General features: G+C 40.7%; 1 gene segment (V, D, J or C); it reads right to left on the minus strand.

Moving 5' to 3' along the window:
- Positions 1-2,371: 2,371 nt before the first annotated feature.
- Positions 2,372-18,721, minus strand: part of LOC106004692 — a 253,961-nt gene continuing 237,611 nt past the window's right edge. Inside the window, 2 exon segments of the V gene segment in view lie at positions 2,372-2,894; positions 6,091-6,125. Of these exon segments, the coding sequence occupies positions 2,560-2,894; positions 6,091-6,125 (370 nt within the window).

An 18,721-nucleotide genomic window follows, 5' to 3' on the forward strand; every position in this document is an offset into this window, starting at 1 on the left:
CTTAGAAATAGACCCAACTTTGTGGTCAATTGATTTTCAACAAAGATAGCAAAGCACTCCAACTGGGGGAAGGGAAGTCTTTGGGGTTAAAATAATTATGACTGGAGACTAAGTTGAAGGAGCCCCTTGAAAGAAATCGAATGGTAGCCAAATGGAGGTATTCTTCTGATGGTGACTAATGCTTGCACCGCCCTTGGTATAGACTAGCCTGGGTGTTTAGCGCTTCATTTGAATTTCATTTAATTTTTACAGGTCTTACAACTAAGACCTTCAGATGAGAAAACTGAGGCACAAAAGTCAAGTAACTTTCGGTTATGACTTGTGAGCATGTTTTCCCAGGAGATTATAGATGAACAATGCTGTGGGAAAATAGAATAATAATTTGTCCATTGCATCTGGCCAGGCTCGTGGTGATGGCTGACTTGGGCCCTAGTGCTAACTCACCTGTGCTTGCCCCATGAGGACAGAGCGTGGAGCCGCTGGCTTCTGTCCTTGAGATGCCTTCAGGTCCTCCAGTGGCCACTCTGACCACCCATTTAGTTCACTAGAACATTAGGTCCCACCTTGTTCACTTTTATAACAACCCTCCTCCTCCTCCCTACCCACCGCAGCACAGTTTCCTAGGCTGAATGGCACCTTCTGGGAAGATGAAAAGAGAAGAGACCCAGGAAGATGGCGTGTTTGACCCTTTGTTCTGTGCAGCACCATGAAGACTGGAAGGCAGAATTGTATAGTTTTCCAGAGAGCAGAGTTAGGGAGGTGGGGATTTGTTCCCAGGCCCACCACTGACGCACTGTGGGACTTGCCCTTAGCCTCTCTTCTCTGTATATTGGGTATAAGATATTTCTTGATGTAAACTTATTTTGAAGTATAACATATAGTATATAAAATATACAGAATATATATGTACAGAACAGTGCACAGATTGTTATATAATTGTATAGCCTGACAAATTTCCACAAAGTGGCACACTTCGGCTCTTACTTAACCAAGTTCCAGCCGCCCCTTCTAGTCCAGTCTCCTGCTAGGCATTACCTCAACCCACGCTCAAACGTAATCCCCATCCCAATTTCTAATTGTATTTTTAAGTGGTTTTGAACTTTATATAAATGAAAATATGTAGAATATATCTTCTGTGTTAGGTTTCTTTTGCTTATTTATTTATTTATTATTTTTTTATTATGTTCAGTTAGACATTATATAATACATCATAAGGTTTTTTTTCAATTTATTTATTTTCAGAAAAACAGTATTTATTATTTTTTCACCAACATAATAAGGTTTTGATGTAGTGTTCAGTGATTCATTAGTTGCATGTAATACCCAGTGCTCATCCCAACACTTGCCCTCCTTAATACCCATCACCTGGTTACACCAACCCCCCACCCCCTCCCTCTGTAACCCTCAGTTTGTTTCCTGGAGTCCAGAGTCTCTCATGGTTTGTCTTCCTCTCTGATTTCTTCCCATTCAGGTTTACCTCCCTTCCCTGTAGTCCTCTGCTCTATTCTATGCTTATTGTCATGTTTGTGGGACTCATCTATGCCAGTGGGTATAATTATAATTTAAAAAATCTATCTCTGTAATAGTATTTCAGTGTGTAAACACACTACAGCTTAGTGACCCATTCTATTATTGGTCAGCATGTGGATTATTTCTTTTATAAATGAGGCTGCTCTGGAAGTTTTTACATGGGTTTTTTTGGTGGACAGAGACACAGTCACCTAGGAGTGGGATGGCTAGTTATACTGTATGGAACTCTCTCAGCCTTCTAGAACTTGCCCAACATTTTTAATGAACATTTTTAACTTTACAGTGTAGTGAGACTTAACTTAAGTTTGTATAAAGTGCTCAGTGTGGTCTTTGGCTGATAGAGACATATTCTATTAAGTTGAAGGGCCATAGTGGAATTTAACTTTTCCTTATTGCTTGTTCATTTAGACCATTTTCATGGTCTTGTGATTTTATGTAATGTGACAGTGAATGACTCTTGAGACATGTTTCTTTCTTTTGAAAAATTTGCTTTTGGTAAATTCTCCTGGTAAGTTCAGCTGGATCAAAAAATATGTTACTGTAAGGACTGTCAGCCTTCAAAGGCTGCAGAGAGCCTCTGGAGACGGGTAAAATGAGAAAGCAGGCCATTTATACCATGGCCCAGGGGAGTGGGATGTGAAGACAGGTGGCTTATAGCTTTCGCAGAGGAGTGTCTTGTCGAAGGCTGTAGGGTAGGGTAGAATGGGGGATGAGGACTTTTATAAATGACGCCGTATTTTACAGCAACTCAATATTTAGTTTCTTAGAAGATGAACTGGGTAATTGGGAAAAAAAACCCCACCAATGTATAACAACCATTAAATCAGGAAGAACAGGGAAATCACAGGTGCAAAGATTCACTTTATTTATTCGTTTCCCCCAAATATTATTAGCATGGTTAAAGCCAAAGGGGGAGGTAGTAAGGTAGGGAGAGGGGTCTGCAACAGGGGTGGGTCTCTGATGGAGAGGACCAGAGGCCTGACGGGGAGGGCACGGAGGCTGGGACTGAGGGATAGGTGGTGGGGCCTGCTAGGCCACTGACTGGCACTCGCTCCTTTGGAAGCTCTTGACAAGAGGGGAGGACAGGCTCTTGTGAGTGACCTCACAGGAGTACTTCTCATGACTTAGGTACTCCGTACTGGGCATCGTCAAGGTGCTGCTGAGGCTGTAGGTGCTGTCCTTGCTGTCTTGTTCTGTGACACTTTCCAGGATGCCTGTGTTTTTGGTAACACCATCAACCTTCCATTTGACATTGACTTCTCTGGGGTAGAAGCCATTCAGCATGCACACGACAGAGGCACTGCCGGTATGTAACTGGTCCGGAGATGGTTGGAACAGAAAGACGGATGGCTGGGCATCATTCCCTAATGAAGGAAGCACAGAGAATGGTCTCTGAGTAACAGGGAAGTTATCCATTTGTGTCTGTTGTTAGCGGGCAGTCCCAGAGCCTGGAAGGGTAGCCATGATGGACGCCAGGAAGCAGACATATCATCTCCACCATCTTCAGTTTTTCTCTAGCTGCTGCCTCTTAAGAAAGTTTTAAATTGTTTTGTTTGAATCTTTGCAGCCATTTTGAGGGCTTTTTGCTTTTCTGACCTCACCTTTCTGACTTCCCCTTATTGCCTCCTGCAGTAAACACGAATGGTTCAGGTAGAGACACAAAGGCCATTTCATCTGAGCCCCTCAGAGTTGAGAAGTGAGAACAGGTCTTGGACACCCCCTGACACAGATCATTTCCCCCATGCCTCTCCCAGAAGTGTGCAGCGAGAGCAAGCTGCCACGTTCCTCCTTGGGTTTTCTCTGAGGGTGTTAGGGCCAGACCCACCCTATAGAGTGACTCCAAGCCCTGAGTCTGTGACTGGGTCGGGGTGCAGCCCCGTCGCCGTCTGTGGTGAGGCCGGCAACTCTCCTGGCTCTCATAGAGGCCTTGAAGGAAGGCAGAGCCCTGGGCTGAAGGCTGTCATCATGTGGGGAGATTACAGACCAGACCAGGGGGGTCAACGGTAACTTTGGCCACCTGCCTACAAGGAACCGGCTAGCTTCAGTTCTGACCGTGAGCAGCTGCCAGATGGCCTCCTGGAAATCCCCGCTGTGGGCGCTCAGGCCCTCTAGTTGGAGAGCAAGAGCTACCGTAACACAGCCAGAAGCTTTGGTGGAAGAACTCTGCCGATAAGTGTGAGCAGCTTTGTGTAAAGTTAACCTTCATTAACCAAGCACTTCAACATAAGATGCTATAAACTTTTTATATTTTGATTTTTTTTTCTCTTTTAACCTTCATTACTGATTTTTTTTCAGAGAATTTTATAAAATAGCATTGGCAGCAAAATAATATGCATTCTAGAAAAAAAGGAGGGACATATTCTATGAAAATACTCCTATCTGGGTGAATCCTTGACACTTTGAAAATATCCACCCTGCATTTAAATATTAAACAATTAGTACATTTGACATGGAAATTCTAATAAGACATTTTATTTGATTTCCATGGAATTTAAAATTTGTAAGAGTTTTTAAAAGGCTCTAAGACAGTTTTAAAACAGTTTCAAATACTTACTTAGTTTAAATAGTTCTAAAGGAGTTTTCAGAGTTTTAAAACAGCCCTAAAATGTCCTATTTAATTGTAGTAGACCAAAAATAATCTTTCTTATGCATCACTTCTGAAATCAGCTGAAGTAAACAACAATTACTAAATTACTAAACAACAATAACTAAACTTTTTAGAAGATATGGGATTAAAAATACCCAGATTAATTTTCTATCACAGAAGGACGGTATTAGGAAATATGTTTATATTAAGTTTTTATTAATGGCATTTGTGTATGATTAGATATTTTGTACAATGAAAATATAATCCTTCCTAAGCTATTACACTTTTGAAAATTAAAAACATGTCACAAATTTATCTTTTCTCTAATGGTGGTTTAATGTGACCTCAGTAAAAAGTTGATAGGTCAAATCCAGAGTGGCCAGATGCCCTTAAATTACATTTTTGCTGGTAGGGATTTTGCTCTGAAGGAGTTACATATATTTCTTTCTTTTAGATTGCACTTTTATTATTTAAATACATTTGATGAGAGGAGATTGAAATGGTTACATGTCGTTGAAAAAAATAGTAGCTTTAAGTTTTTTACAAAAAATTTTCATTATGAATGATATAGTAATGAATGTGAATTTTGGTTCTGAAATCTCTGATAAATCAGATTTCTCCCTATTTTTTCTATGTGAACTCAGAGCCCACGACGTTTCTATTCTCTTCTGTTAGCGCCTTGACTTGTATCACTGTGTCGGAAAAGCCGCCACAGTGTAGTGGAAGAGGCCGTGGCACTTAGCCTACTGTAGGCGCACTGCCACGTGGGCTCTGTGGCCAGGTCACAAAAGTCATTCAGTCATGACAGAAGACCACCACGATGCTTACAGACCACGCAAGTCATGCCATGCCGTGGCCTCTTCGGTGGTATTAAAAGATGGCCAGGTAGTAACGAGGGAAATAAAAGATAATAAAAAAAAATACTAAAAACTATTTAGTATTTTTTTTACAAGTCCATGGACATTTAAAACATGCAATTATTTTATTTTCCTTCATTTAAACAACGAATTTCTTAAAAACCGAATTTGGCGACCACCATCTTTTCACCATATATGATAAGAAATCATTTCACCGTTAGTCTAAGGTAGAAATTGGATTTTTAAAAAGGCGGTATCTCTCAAGATATAGAATCTCTGTAGAATTTCTGAATATTGACAGTTTATCACTCATTTTAGACTCTAAAGAGGACACTGCTGCTAGTTCTCAAACTGTATGTATCTTCTACACAGCAAACAAATGTACTTTTCTAACTTCTTACTGACTTTTCATGCATTCTATTGATTTAATTGTTATAAAATAACTTATCAGAGGAGAGAAAATAGACTAAGAAATTCCTCTTCTGTATTACACATAACGAGCAAAAATCAACATAACATTTGGCAAAACTCAACAAAAATTAGTTTGCTTTTTCTCTTGGGTGCCAAAGATTCTTTTTCTTACTATGCTATTTTTTTCCCTTTTGAATCTTGCAATTTAGATTAAATTAATCTTTTTGTCTACAAATCCATTTCTGCAGCTGAGTTTAACTTTGGAAATTGATGATAAATTTGAAATGGTCTCATGTACTCATCTGCACAAATTTCAACCTTAAGCCTCTAAAAGTCAGTACTGGCATTTAGACCTAAATTTCAAAAAGCAATAGAGAAAAATTACTTACGTTTAATCTCCAGATGTGTCCCTGGGCCAAAGCTGTCCCACTGTATTCGTTTAATTACCTTCCCCTGAGCAAAAACCTCTATTTGCTTCTAAGCTCATTAGGTTGATGGATAGAGCAAAAATCTGGCAATTTAGATGCCATGTCAACTAACTAGCTCCTCGCTCTTCGTTGAGACAAATTGATTTTCAGTACCTTCCTCATCTGATTTTCGGAAGAATCCCACTCTCTTTGGAATTGGCCTCAACTCACACCCCACACATGAAAACCCCCAGATTTCACAACTCAACAAGGAAAAGGACTAGAAAAGTGTACTTACGTTTGAGCTCCACCTTGGTCCCCTGGCCGAACGTGAGCCACAGTGAGGGCTCTGACGCTTACCCCTTATCAAAAACCTCCTTCTGACACCCATCATAGAAGAAAGGCCAATGCAGAGAAAAATCTAACTCTTTCTCTCCCATTCTCCCCCGCAAAACCAATTTTCATCACAATCTCAACAGTTTGCTTGGCTGAAAAGTTGGCTATTTTCTAGTTTTCTGCTATTTTACTTTTGGGTCACCAGGAACAGCTCATTTTACCAAAATTCACAAACTTGAACAAATGATGCAACAGGAGAAAAACCTCACAAAGAATTGGGGAAAAATGTACTTACGTTTGATGTCTAGTCTGGTCCCTTGGCCGAAAGTGAACCACAGTGATTTCCCTTAACCTCCCTCTGTACAAAAACCCGCCGTGAAACGGTAGCAAGCCTCTCTCCCCTGTTACCCTATTTTGATTTGGAAATCTTAAAAATGAGTTCTCAGCTAGCCTCCAGTAGAACAATTTTCCCTCCCCTGTACCTAGAAGTCCAATGCGCTATCCATTGCGCTACAGAGCCAGGCTCCCCTGTACCTAATCTGGGAATGAAATTTGTTTTATCCCTGACTTGTAACTAATTAAAACACATGAAAAGGAAAAAAAAAAGGCAACAAACCAATTAGAGACAGTGAAGAACCAGTTGAAAAAAATACTTACGTTTTATCTCCAGCTTGGTCCCCTGGCTGAACGTGTACACACAATAATTCCTCCTAACTTCCCTCCTATACAAAAACTGAGTTTCGTTTTCTGACAATCATGCAAGGCTCTCTTTAGAATATGTAATTGTGCTTGCCAATAGATTTCTGAAACTATCACTTAGATGAATTATTCTCACTCACTCACTGAATTTTGTTCTTCATGAAAAACATACAACCAATTTTTTGCAACCAATTTTTCAACCAACTTCAATTTTTCAACCAATTTTTCAACCAAACCAATTTCAAAAACGCAAAACCAAATTTTTGTTTACAGATTTTATCTTTGCCCCAGAGGATTTCAGGGCCTGGTTTCAAAGAGTCAGCTTTTATAGATCCCTTCCCCAGGCATGAGAACCACAAGATACAGACAACTGAGGAAGGAAGGTTTGGATTTTACTCACGTTTGATTTCCACCTTGGTCCCTGCGCCGAACGTCCACCACAGTGATAGCTCCCCATGGTGTCACTGTACAAAAACCCTTCTCACTGAAGGGGAACCGAGCCCTCGGTCAGCTGCTGAAGCTTCACGCTTTTCCCAGCAGTTGTGGAAAGCCTAGGGCTTCCCTGACAGAGAGTGTTTCCTTAGGTGAGATCTAAAATCCTAGAAAAGGATATATTTACTTATGTCTGTGATCTGATGGTCCCTTTCTTTAGCAATATACCATATCTGGACTGTTTCTTATCTATCTATCTATCTATCTATCTATCTATCGGAAAGTAGGCTGAATGGAAATTACAAAGAAAAAAAGCAAGTTTTAAAAATTGAACTCTTTTATGCCTTCTCCTAAGGGTGAGGGAGCTGTTGCAGATGATAAACTTCATACAATGTAATTAAGGGATTCTAATTTCTCTCAGTTAAGAATAATTAAAGAATGTTTTCCTATTTGAACCTCTCCTTTGCCATGAAGTTGTTTCAAAAAAGGCAGACTAAATGTATATCATATGAAGGCCCATGATTTAGAGGTATTTTGGTATTAAGCTAGAGATGACCCATGAAACTAAAACAAAGATTAATAGAGATTTTATTTATTTTAGGGTAAGAGTGCGAGCTGGGGGAGGGGAGAGGGGAGAAGGGCAGAGGTGCCGGGAGACGGAAGACTTCTTGCTGAGCTTGGTGTGTGGAGCCCGGTGCGGGGCTTGATCCAGTGACCTCGAGACCCTGAGACCAAGCCCTGAGCTGAAATCAAGAGTCAGACACCCAACTGACTGAGCCACCTGGGTGCCCCTAAAACAAAGATCAGTAGAGTAGAAAGTGAACTTTACTTAGTTGGTCATCTGTTGTTCACCATGTTCAATGAGCTGAACCAAGAGCCTACTGTCTTTGGAGCTTCCAGGGAATCATGCAATGCCATGGTGTTTCCATAGTAACCCCATCAAAGACACTGAAGATCTCATTTTGTTTGAAGTGCAGCTCTACTTGTTGTAGTCTTGTTTCCCTCTTAACCTTTCATCCCCACCTCAGCATACATGTCTCTTACCATCTTCAATTCCTCACCGTTCTTCTGTGGCTTCCAGCTCTTATAAAACTCTCTCTCTGCTTGGAAACACCTTTGCTCATCTGCATTAGCTTGTGAACAATGAATTCCTTCAAAACTCAACTCAAGAGACCTTCTCTTCTGCTAGGAGATAATCATCTCCTAGCAGAGCACAGAGGCAGATCTAGAAGACCTAATTGTTCTTGTCTGCTCTCAGATTCTTTCTACCTTACTGGATTTGTAAATTGATGTTTCATTTTCTTGTATTAGGAAGACTCAGTCTGTATCTTTACTTGGCAAATGTTCAACAAACATCTGCAGAATGAAGGAGGAAAAAAACACCTAACAATGAATAGTTGAAAATCAATAATGGACCAGAGCTAATAAATTATAATAGATTATAACAGTGAGTTTTACAAGAGAAATCCTAGGTAGGTTTCCATGATTCTGCCACTGAGAGCTTTGCTATTGTCTTTAATAGCAAAATTAGCAGCAGATTTCCCCAGATGATGAGGAAAGAGAGGACTCTTGGAGGTAGAGAGGAGAGTAACTGGCAAGTGGACATTTAATGTGCAGAATAGTTGACTGAGGACATAGTCAACATAGATCCTAAAAAAGATAGAGTGATACTCTCTGCAGAGATACAAGCAATACCAGTCATTGTACTTGACATTTATGGAGTGTTTAGAAAGTGTCCGACTTTGTACATAAATCATCACGTTTAATTATCCCCCCAAATCTAGGAATTCAAAACTGATATTTTTCCTATTCTGTAGATGAAGAAAGTTGAGTGCAGAGACTTTAAGTCACTTCACCATAGCAGTGAGTGGCAGAGCTGGGCTTTGATATCAGAGCTCATGCACTTCATTGACCCTGGGAGTAGAAACATTCAATGCAAGCAGCATGGATGGCAGAAAACCTTGGAGTGGGGGAAGGAAAAAGAAACTCCATAGCCTGTCCTAGGTTGGAAATGAGTAGATGAGTGTGCTCAAATGTGTATACAAGACTGCTCATAGAAATGTTGGTTAAAAATTGAAGAAATGGAAAATAACTGAAATCTTCATTAATGAGAATTTAATTAAACTAATTATGTTAGAGCTTTGTGATGGGACACTAAACAACCAAAGAGGATGAAGTAGGTTTCTATAGGGTCACAAGAAAGGTGTTCATGAAAATATGGGCCATGGAATAGTTTATTTTGTATGATATTCTGATTCTGTTTTAATGGTTATATATATATATATATGGATAGAAAAACAGGGTAATTCCTGAAGGAAATACAATGAGCCATACTCAGTAGTTATCTGCTGGGCTTACATAGGTGTGTTGTTTGGGAAGAGGAGAGCAGTGACACTTTCTCCCCTTTTGAATATTGCAGATTATCTTGTTTTTAGTAATTGGGTGAATACATTAATTTTGTGGTTTTTCAGGATGCAGATGATTTTAATTAAATTTTGTGGTTTTTCAGGTTTTTTGATGCAGAAAGACTGTATAAATTTTGATAAAGAATAAATTGACTTTGCCTACTAGAATTCTCAGTATTCTTGTACAATGTATAAATATGATTTTAAGTGATATACACACATTAAATGATATTCCACTGTAGAACCTAATTGCTAATGGTCAATTACACTTTTTCCTATAATATTTAGATTGAGAATGCAAAAAAGGTTGTTTTCCTGGTTCTGTGTAGGAGACATTCTTCTAAACATAGGAGACATATGGGTGACATAGGGGCTGGAAAATGGGAATGATAAAGATGACATGACTCTATAAGGGATTATGTTCCTCAATGAATAATGTGAAATTGGTATCGAATGTGAAATTGGGATTCAGTGTGAAGAGTACAACTGAATGATTGTACTAAGAGAGTATTTGCTACTAATCGAAAGTGCTTATAAGAACCATTGTGGCAAAAAATATTTTATTAATCACATACAGTAGTGATTGATAAGAATGGCTGTTGTGATGTTAGAGCATAACGGGGATCACTGAGAAATGGTTGAGATCCTGGATATGTGTATGGTTCATTATTTGAAGGCAAAGCTTGTCTTTGAAGCATCTGTGACTTTCTGTCAGGATCTACAGTTCTACAAAATGTCCGTGATGGACCTTGACAATACTGATTTTACTGAGGAAAGGCAAAGTGCCAATAAGCTAATCTGAGAGGTTCTTGGGTTTGTATATAAGAGTGATAGAAATAGAAATTTGGGGGCAGTATTCCAACAAACTCATCAATGAAGCTATTCCCCATTTGGTTCCCAAGAAAGTTAGATTCTTAGAATAAATTCTAAACTGCTTGTGGAAGAGAGAGAGAGAAGGGGATAGAGAGTGAGAATGAGAGAGACACCAAATGCCCACCTGTAAGTCATCCTGAAAACTATTGGTAAACTATCTTATCAGTGTTCTTCACATCTGACATTTCAAGAAGCACCATTTTTGCTTTTCATTTGGCATAATTAGCCAGCCTATTTGGAGTGGTCTACCTTACTTGAAGCAGCAACATATAGTAAGTCAACTAGCTTGTCAGGGACACATGGCATAATTTGCTCTTTGCAAGACTTAATTAAGGGATGGTGGCTTCCTTACCTGGCTCTGGAATATTTGTGTCTGATAATCCATCTTGAAGTCTGTGGTTCAATATTTTTTTCTAGCTCATCAGTCACAGTAGAGTCCAAGGCAGGTGATTCTTTTTACTTCAGCTTGACTCCTCTGTAGGTTGTAATGGCTGTCATTTGTACTTGATTTATGCTGATATCCCACAAGATGAAGACAAAATTCCGGAGTCCACATTCAGTGGTGCCTAGATCTTGATCGATTGCCAGTCTTCCAGCTAGAGTGCGACAGACAGACATCTGTCCTGAATTCCTAAGGGGTAAAGCTGTCCCCATAGCCAAGAGGGAGAGAGGCAGAGGAGGTCACTTGAGAAATTGCTGCTTCCATGCAGCTTTGGAGCTGTGTCTGTTTCCACTCATCTCTGAAGAAAGAGGAGCTGAGAGAAGCAAAGTCCTTTGCCCAAACATGTGCACGTGTTTGTGCCATAAACATGACCCAAGATTTTGGACCTCCTCTGGAAAATGTAGGTGCTCGTGTTTTCAAGAAGACATTCAGGCTACAGATATTCTCTGACTTCCTAGAGTGAAAGAGAAAACATCAATAACAGTGCTTGGGTGTATTACCCTTGGAGAGGCTCAGCCACCCAGATTTACATATCGAGTGTTGTGGTTTCTGGTTGATTATGCACAAGTGATGAGTCCTTGAACTCTGCTCTAGAGTTCCCTGTCCCTCTTTGTTTGTCCCCTTGACCCTAGCCCCATGTCCTCTCTCATCCTGCCACTGAGAAATGCATCCTGGCAAACTACTGTGAATGGGCTAGCTCTGGATGCAGTTGTGAAATTGATGGATTCAGGCTTGAATTCATTAGGTGCTTCATACTTTCTTTTTTCTTCTCTGTTGTCAAATCTTCAGGTTCCTCATGGGCAGTCTGTTCTTCTCCCTCGTGGCTCAGGATGTGGTGTGGTATGCAACTGATGAATCACTCAGTTCTACCTCTGAAACTAATAATACAATATATGTTAGTTAAATTGAATTTAAACAAAAAAAAAAAAAAATAAATGGGATTAAACTAGGCTGGCTCTTGACTCTCCCTCCCATCCTAATCAGCATCTACATTTAAGGGATATTAGTCTGGTGCTGGCAAAAGAGGAAGCACAGATCATTCCCTTCTCCATTGTCCTCCCTCTCCCTACTGACCCCAGTGTCCTGATTATCCTGGCTGATACCTAGAGCTCCAAACAAGACAGAAGGATGGGAAGAGGGCAGGCCCAGAGCAAAACAAATACACACAAATATCAACATGGAAACCCAACTGACTGTAACAAGGAATAATTGGACTTTTATTTTTTATTTTTATTTATTTATTTATTTATTTATTTATTTATTTATTTATTTACAGGCTCCCTGCTCAGCAAGGACCAATGTGCGACTCGGTCCTGGGACGCCAGGATCATGACCTGAGCAGTCGTTTAACCAACTGAGCCGCCCAGGTGCCCCAATAATTGGGCTTTAAACTAAATATAATGCATCTGTCCACCACTCACTCAAAATCCCCCTTGTAATGACAGAAGAAATACAAAAATGAGAATAAATTTATTTTGTGGTTGCAGAATCATGAAGGGGGCTATTAGAAAAAAAGACATTTGTGGAAAAATCACAAAGATTTAAATTTTTTTTAAAGATTTAAATTTTGAGATTGAATTGATGCAGAAACTGAAATCTAGTATCTTCCATCCCATTGCAAAAATAGGAGGGGTCCTTGACACAGCCAGTACTAGTCTTCCTCACAAAGCCCCGGAAAACGCATACTTCTGAGTTATCAGAGCCTGGGTCTGGGGGTGGGATGGGTATGCCTCTCAAGGGGGGTTAACACCTGGGCTGCCTCCACTGAGCTTGCTTGCATTCACCTTTCAGGCCATGGGGATAGTGATGGAAAAATCCAAAGCAATGGGATAAAAGAAATCTTCCAGGTCACTAGAGGAAAAAGAGAAATGGACATCAGGAAAAGCAAATAAAAAAATCAAGAGGAAAGTATTCGATAAATAGAAATATAAAATAAGATGGTGGGGTGGCTGGGTGGCTCAGTGGGTAAAAGCCTCTGCCTTCGGCTCAGGTCATGATCTCAGGGTCCTGGGATTGAGCCCTGCATTGGGCTCTCTGCTCGGCAGGGAGCCTGCTTCCCCCTCTCTCCCTACCTGCCTCTCTGCCTACTTGTGATCTCTGTCAAATAAATAAATAAAATCTTAAAAAAAAAAAAACAAGATGGAAAGACTAAGTCCAAATAGAACAGTCACAGACTATAATAAATGCTAAGTTATGCAGAATTTGTAAATGAGGCGAAAAGATGACTATTGACAAAGATTCTCTCCTTGACCAGACTCTGCTTGGGCATCTCTGAGCTCTCTTCTCAAGTGGACTCAGAATTTTGTGTTCATCTTTGCATGGTCCAATTTTAGCAAGAATCCTGCTAAGTTAGTTTAACTAGAATCCCCCTTGTTGATATCTGATCGCAGTCTACATCTGACCGGCTTCCTCAGCCTTCCCTGTCCCCAGGCGATGTCTGATCACCTGATCACCCTGGCTTTCTTTCAGCAAGAATCCTGTTAGGTCAGTTTAACCAGATCCTCCCTTAAAAGGGGTGTTTTCTCTTAGTCATTTTCTATCCACTGACCCCATATTGCTCCCTGGCTATGACTTCCCACTTCTTGTGTTGGAGGGAGGTCCAATCTCTCCCTTCCACTGCAGAACCTCATTGCGTGGGTCCTCCCACTTTATCCTCTGATCCTACTAGGTCTGCCTTTTCCTCAACTCATGTTTTGAGTAATTGTTCTTTAACACTATGTATCCTTTCAGGGTTATTTGACTTGCTAGGGAAATAAAGTTTTTTACTTTTCTAAATACAACTGATTGATTACAACTGATTAAAAACTAGACTTTATAGTTCTGCTTTCCCCTCTCCCTCTGCCTCCCTATGCCTACTTGTGATCTCTCTCTCTGTGTTAAATAAATAAATAAAATCTTAAAAAAAAAAAAAGAAAGAAACACTGAATTAGAGGAAAGAGCACTTTCAGGGGCTAAATTAAACTTGGTAAGTGATACTTAAAAAATGATCAATGATACAACCAAAGATCCCAGCCTGTGGAAATGTATTTGCATCAGATTGATTTGTTTTTGTGAATATCTTCTGGGAGTCATGGGATCAAGGAGGTGGGTATGGTGACTGCCAGTTTGCCTAAGCAGAGGAGATGGGTGGGTCTTGGGACTCAAGGAGGACCTGTCCCTGGGGACTCAGGGATCCGTAGGGGCTGAGAGAGAGGCTCTGGTGGTGGTGGTAGTTGGAGAGGTGGGGAGGGTGGATGTCACTGGAAGGGCTGTGCCTCCAAACTTCTAATTATGCTCACACTCACTTATAAGTGTTCATCTAGTAGGAACAGTCTGGTCAGGTTGCTGTTATTAAAGGGAATGAAATGCTTTCAGTCTGTGTCCATTTCCTCAAGATTCAGCAAAGAGGGAAGTTTGTTGAGCCTAGCTTGGGTGAGGGTCTCACACCTGGGCTAGGAAAGGGAGGCATCATGACATTCTCACCTGACTGTATCCAGTCAGAATGGAGAAATTCCTCAAGAGGGGAGGTCCATGCGCTCTTAGAAAAGGTGGAAATGCAGTTAGGAAAGGGAATGTTCATTGTTCTTTGTTCCTTCTATTTTGAAGGAACCTAAAGCTTGTGAATTACATTATTTTTATTATAGATGAGTTCTTACTCACCATTGTGCTTTCAGTGACTAACAAATATGTCTGGCATCCAGACACACTTACATACCTATGGAATAAATGAATGAAATGAACAAGATTGTTAGGAGTCAGGGGAGTTTTCTCTTTGCTTTGGCACCCTCTAGCCCTTGGTAGTTTCTGAAACCTTGGAAACTGATGGTGGTGCCTCAAACTGGGATTGTCTTCATGACAGCTGACCCCGAAACCCTGTTAGAATGGAATATTATGCCTCCATCAGAAAGGATGAATACCCAACTTTTGTATCAACATGGGCGGGACTGGAGGAGATTATGCTGAGTGAAATAAGTCAAGGAGAGAGAGTCAATTATCATGTGGTTTCGCTTATTTGTGGAGCATAAGGAAGAACACAGAAGACATGGGGAGATGGAGAGGAGAAGGGTGTTGAGGGAAGTTGGAGGGGGAGATGAGTCATGAGAGACTGTGGACTCTGAAAAACAAACTGAGGGTTTTGAAGGGGTAAGGGATGGGAGGTTGGGTGAGCCTGGTGGTGGGTATTGTGGAGGGCACATATGGCATGGAGCACTGGGTGTGGTGCATAAACAATGAATTCTGGAGCACTGAAAAGAAATTTAAAAAATAAATAAAAATAAAAAAAAGAATGAATAGAAAATAGACTTGGTGCTTCCTTGGAGGGGTTTTGTAGGTCATGGACTGTTGGAACTGGAAGAGAGAAACTACATCTAGCTCCATTCATAACAAATGGGAGAAAAGTGGGTCTTTAAGAGAGGAAGTGATTCACTCAGGGCTTACATAGGTAGGGAAGGACTGGGATGGGGGAAGAACCAGACATCTTGCCTCGCATTTAAAGCACTCCCCCATTATATTTCCTGAGGTGCTTGACAAAATATTTGCAGACCAGGAAAATTCTCTGCATGGTTGCCATCTGGTCCAAGTAGGTGGGGACTTTTTAATCCATTTTCTGAAATCCAGTGAAAGAATGAAAAATGACCTCATGCAACATGGATGTAGGTTTCTTTTTTCAGCATGACAGCTGCTCTAGGGGTCAGTCAGGATACCAAACATCATTTTTAAAGCTGGAAAGAGCTCTTAACTATTTGACTTTTATAACTAAGGAAACCAAGGTGCCCTTAATGATACCAAAGTTGCAGGCATACAGTCAAGGTCTAAACCTTTGCCTTCCAAGAACCAGTTCAGTGATTCTGGCTAAATGTGGCTGATTCAGCCAGTCTGCAGAATGCTTCCAGTTGGTACGAGAATAATCATTAGGATGGTAAGTGTATTAATTAAGGGAAATAATAGCTACTCTAATGGATATGGTCACAAGCTTGAGCAATTTAATGTATTAGAAATTTATTTTTCCCTTGCATAAAGTTCTGACAGCAGAAGGTAGGGTTCACTTTCACGCTGTCCCTTAGAGACTCAGGCTGACAAAGACCATCTTCAGCCTAAGGTTTCCACTGTGAGTTGCAAGACTACAGATTACAAAAGAAAAAATCAATCTCAGAGTCACTGTCATTGAATTGGGCTGGATCCAGACTGATGTGGAAGCTTGGGGGATGAGGAGCTTTATACATAATAAAGTTCTCTGTTGCCACCAAAGGAGTTGATGGCCATTTAAGGAGAGGGTGAAAATCGAGTGACCACAAACTTTCTGAGTGGGTTACGCAATTACTTTGCTAATGTGGTATTTACCATACTTCCCACATCCTGCGTTATTTCATGGGATTTCGTGATCAGATTCTAATCTGTCTGCTAGGGAATGAACAACTTCAGGTAAGTGACCTCTTCAGGCAAGTGACCTCAGCCAGGTGGTTTGGTATCTCCATTGTGCCTTGATACTGAGTATTCAATGATTGCTCTTTGAATTGAATTTGATAAATGTGTGTATTTGAGAATATATCACATTGAAGAATTTAATTAGGAAAAAATGAGAATTTTTAATGGATTTATCAACAAATGTCTTTTCCTTCCTTTCTTCAGCCCTCCTTTTTTCTCTTTTCTCTCTTTTTCTCTTCTCTCTCTCTCTCTCTTTTTTCTCTCTTTTCCTCCCTCCCTCCCTTTCTTAAAAAAAAAAAAAACAACTCCAGGCTGGTATCAGCTGTTCGGTGTTATGCCAATGGCAGTAACATAGTATGAGCTCATGAGATATGACAAAAGTTATGACGATATGTGTCAATCCCTGAAGAAGGTGGAGAATCAGATATCTGGTGAAATATTTTCCAGATGGATTTGGAGTCTCTCCTGCTCAGTGTCCTATGAACTTCATTCCAAAAGGTGCCACAGCCCATTTATATATCCCAGAGCAGTAAGAGAGTGACTAAGGTGGGAGACAAGTTGTAGTATTGAGACTTACATGGAATAATCACACAGAAAGATGATAAATACAGAAAGTCCTTCCTTCTAGATGGATCTTTTCTATTCTAGCCTGAGAGATTACTGCTGAGTATTATAAGTCTTCCCACACAACTTGGACTTGACTCCTCATAATGTTGGCTTCGGGACAGTTGATCGGAGTAAAGGGGGTTGTCCAGCTGTTGTGCAGGTGTTGCATGTGGCTGTATGAGCCACATGCTCCAGTGAGGTTATCCCTGCTCAAGCAGAGGGAGGAAAGTGCTGGAGATCAACACTTTCAATCCAGCACTTTCCTCTGGAGATCAACACAAAGGATAATCTATATGGAAATGGCAATAGGCTCTTGGATGCATAGACTAGGAAGAAAAGTGCATTTACTCCTTAAATCAGAAACCAAATGGAACTGATGAAGAAATGTCCAGGATCAGATGGATTTACTGGTGAGTTTGACCACACAATTAAAGAAGAATTGATATCCAGCCTTTCCCGACTCTTTCAAAAAATAGGAGAGACTATTTTCAAACTCATTTTGAGGCCAGCAATGCCATAATACAAAAACCAGACAAACACTGCAAGAAAAGGAAATTACAGGCCAGTATCCTTGATGAATGAATACAGATAGGGAAATCCTCAACAACCTATTAGTAAACTGAATTTCACAATATATGAAAAGCATCATGCACCAAGGTCACATGGGATTTATTCTAGCTTCTTGCTTGGAAAAGAAAGAGTAAAATTGTCTCTGTTTGCAGATGACATGGTCTTAGACAAGAAAACCCTGAAGACTCCACCAAAATACTCTTAGAGCTAATAAACAAATTCGGTAAAGTTGCTGGAAACAAAGTCAATATACAAAAGTCAGTTGTATTTCTTTCTTTCTTTTTTTTTTTTTTTTTTTCAGTTGTGTTTCTATACATTCATAATGATCTATCAGAAAGAGAAATTGAGAGAATGGTCTCATTTATAGTCGCATCAAGACGAATCAATAAAATCCAGAACTATGAGAGGATACCTTTCTGGTGTTTGAGTCAACCGGAATGTGGTGCTTGTTATGAAAGCCCTGGGACACTCATCCTGGTGGCGAGACCATGAGGGGACCGTGGGACCTGAAGAATGACAGAAAAATGCCTGGCTCTTCTTTTTGTCTTGTAAACCACAGACCAGGCGCTGGAGCAGTTTGCAAACCAGAAACACAAATGGAGATAGATGGCTGCCAACTCTCCTGACAGAAGAGCGAGGAGAAGGGCAACCTAGAAACAGAAGACAGTTAGGCAATGACTGCAGAGTCAGTCAAATGTCACAGAAAGGACTGTAGTGCCACCTTTGCCTGTGCCAGTAAAGGCCAGTGGGGAGCCTAGCTGGCTACTCTTACCAGGCCAAAAGGGGGTGCCCGATCGCCTGTGGGGGTGGTGTCTGAGAGGTCTTAGTGGGGAGCCAAGACTTTCCTCCCTCCTATGTGGTGAGGCGGCAAGGATGTCCATGCCCCAGTGTAAGCAGAAAGCACATGGGGGGTGGAGGGCTCTGGAGCCTCAACAAGGCACTCCTCTCCCTTTGTGTTAGTCCATTCTTCCTTGGGCTGCTCTAACACAATACCATAGATGGGGTGGGCGGTTTATTTTATTTTTCTTTTTTTCAAAAATTTTATTTATTTATTTGTCAGAGAGAGAGAGAGAGAGAGAGCGAGAGCGAGAGCGAGAGCGAGCACAAGCAGGGGGAACAGCATGCAGAGGGAGAGAGAGCAGCAGGCTCCCCACTGAGCAGGG

The sequence above is a fragment of the Mustela putorius genome, unplaced genomic scaffold (genome assembly GCF_011764305.1).
Source record: "Mustela putorius furo isolate JIRA1106 unplaced genomic scaffold, ASM1176430v1.1 tig00000281_pilon_pilon_pilon, whole genome shotgun sequence".
Lineage (NCBI taxonomy): Eukaryota > Metazoa > Chordata > Mammalia > Carnivora > Mustelidae > Mustela > Mustela putorius.